Source organism: Archocentrus centrarchus, chromosome 21 (genome assembly GCF_007364275.1).
Source record: "Archocentrus centrarchus isolate MPI-CPG fArcCen1 chromosome 21, fArcCen1, whole genome shotgun sequence".
Lineage (NCBI taxonomy): Eukaryota > Metazoa > Chordata > Actinopteri > Cichliformes > Cichlidae > Archocentrus > Archocentrus centrarchus.
Window position 1 is genome coordinate 31,523,924 of NC_044366.1, and position 1,948 is coordinate 31,525,871.

At 40.2% G+C, this 1,948-nt stretch overlaps 1 protein-coding gene across 1 annotated transcript; it reads left to right on the forward strand.

The window, feature by feature from the left end:
* The first annotated feature begins 342 nt into the window (after positions 1–342).
* Positions 343–1,684, forward strand: LOC115801184 (trace amine-associated receptor 13c-like). Its single transcript, XM_030758927.1, has 2 exons — positions 343–518; positions 818–1,684. Exons 1-2 carry the CDS (start codon positions 343–345, stop codon positions 1,629–1,631), a joined length of 990 nt encoding a protein of 329 aa, XP_030614787.1. The 3' UTR covers positions 1,632–1,684.
* The last annotated feature ends 264 nt before the right edge of the window (positions 1,685–1,948 follow it).

A 1,948-nucleotide genomic window follows, 5' to 3' on the forward strand; every position in this document is an offset into this window, starting at 1 on the left:
ACGGTCGGAGAGCAACTTGGGGTTAAGTATCTTGCCCAAGGATACATTGGCACGCAGCCTGCAGTAGCCAGGAATTGAACCACTGACCTTCCAATCAGTAGGTGACCTGCTCTACCTACTGAGCTACAGCCACCCCTGTAATAAACCAAAACTGACTGACTGTCAATGTTGTTGTGCAGCATTAAATTGGACTTTTTTTCTCAGCAGGAAGTGATTGGTTGAAGCAGGCAGAAGAACTCCGGAGGAGGAGTCAGTGATGTAGAGTTGGCATGCAGGTGGGAATAAATCCACTCTGTGACAAAAATTCACAGTGATCAGAGCTGCAGCAGCTGCAGCTGCCTGATGATGGAGATACAGAATGAAGTAGAGCTCTGTTTTCCACAACTCCTCAACAGTTCCTGCAGGAAGCCGACACTTCACTGGTCCAAAGCTGTGCTCCTGAACATTGTGCTGTCCTTCATCATCCTGATCACTGCTGCTCTCAACCTGCTGGTCATCATCTCAGTCTCCCACTTCAGGCAGAGTTTAACTCTCAGCTGAAACTACAGTTTAAGTTTTAGAAACTTTAACACTGTCATTTATGTCATTTGATCTAAGAATGAATGAATGAAATGAATGTGAAACATTCTTTTTGTATTTTAACCATAACTGTAAAGTTTTATGCGCCAACACTGAATCAGACCTTAATAATGAAACATTTTTACTAATGAAACTTTCACTCAAGACATTTTACCAATTTGAGAAGTGGAAGAACATGGATGGATGGACATTCTAATATTTTTCATCCATATTATTTTCTTTTCTTGTCTCCCTGCAGGCAGCTCCACACACCCAGTAACATCCTCCTCCTCTCTCTGGCTGTCTCAGACTTTCTCGTGGGTCTCTTGTTGATGCCGTTAGAAATCCTTCGAAACACAATGTGTTGGGTTCTTGGTGATCTCATGTGTTCTGTTTATTGGTATCTGACTGTCAACATTACTTGTGCTTCAATAGGGAACATAGTTCTCATATCAGTTGCCCGCTATGTGGCTATTTGTGACCCTCTGCATTACCCCACCAGAATCACTGTGGTGAGAATCAAACTCAGTGTTTGTCTGTGTTGGTTTTATTCAACTGTCTACAGCAGTTTTTATACAAAGGATATCCTGATTGAACCAGGCAGGTATAATTCCTGCTATGGAGAGTGTGTGTTTTTCAGCAGTGGTATTGCAGGGATTGTCGATCTTGTTTTAACTTTTATTGTTCCAGTTTCTGTCATCATAGTTCTGTATATGAGAGTGTTTGTGGTGGCTGTGTCTCAGGCTCGTGCCATGCGCTCTCATGTTACAGCTGTCACACTTCAGCGTTCACTGAATCAAACAAACAGATCTGAGCTGAAAGCAGCCAGGACTCTTGGGGTTCTTGTAGTTGTGTTTCTGGCAAGTTTCTGTCCATATTACTGCTACTCTCTGGTTAATGAAAATGTGCTCAATGATCCATCTGCATCTTTTGTGGTGATGGTCTTTTATTTCAACTCTTGTCTAAATCCTTTGATCTATAGTTTGTTTTACCCCTGGTTTAGAAATGCTGTTAAACTTATCATCACTCTGCAGATATTCAAGAATGACAGCAGTGAGTCAAACATACTATAGAAATATGATGAAACCTGCTCCACTATTTTAAATCAGTAAATTAAAATATTCATTCTGGAAATGTAAAACTGCTTTCTACTGTATGAGAAACAAACAGGAAAAAATACAGAATTTGTTGTGTTTAAATTATGACAATTATATAAATGTGAACATCTATAACTTTTAACTTTTGCAGTTTTCTGCGTAAAGAATTATTCAGATTGGATTTCACTGTGTTGCTGAAACAGAATTATGGCTGCATGGCTGACACACCTGCAGACACACCTGCAGAAATTGTGACCTAACATTAGTTAGGTCACAATTTCCAGTCATGTTGA

Excerpts from the sequence above, each read along its gene's own strand:
- LOC115801184 (XM_030758927.1), top strand. The coding sequence starts at position 343 with ATGATGGAGATACAGAATGAAGTAGAGCTCTGTTTTCCACAACTCCTC. Across the intron at positions 519-817 it reads ATCTCAGTCTCCCACTTCAG|GCAGCTCCACACACCCAGTA; the intron begins GCAGAGTTTAAC and ends GTCTCCCTGCAG.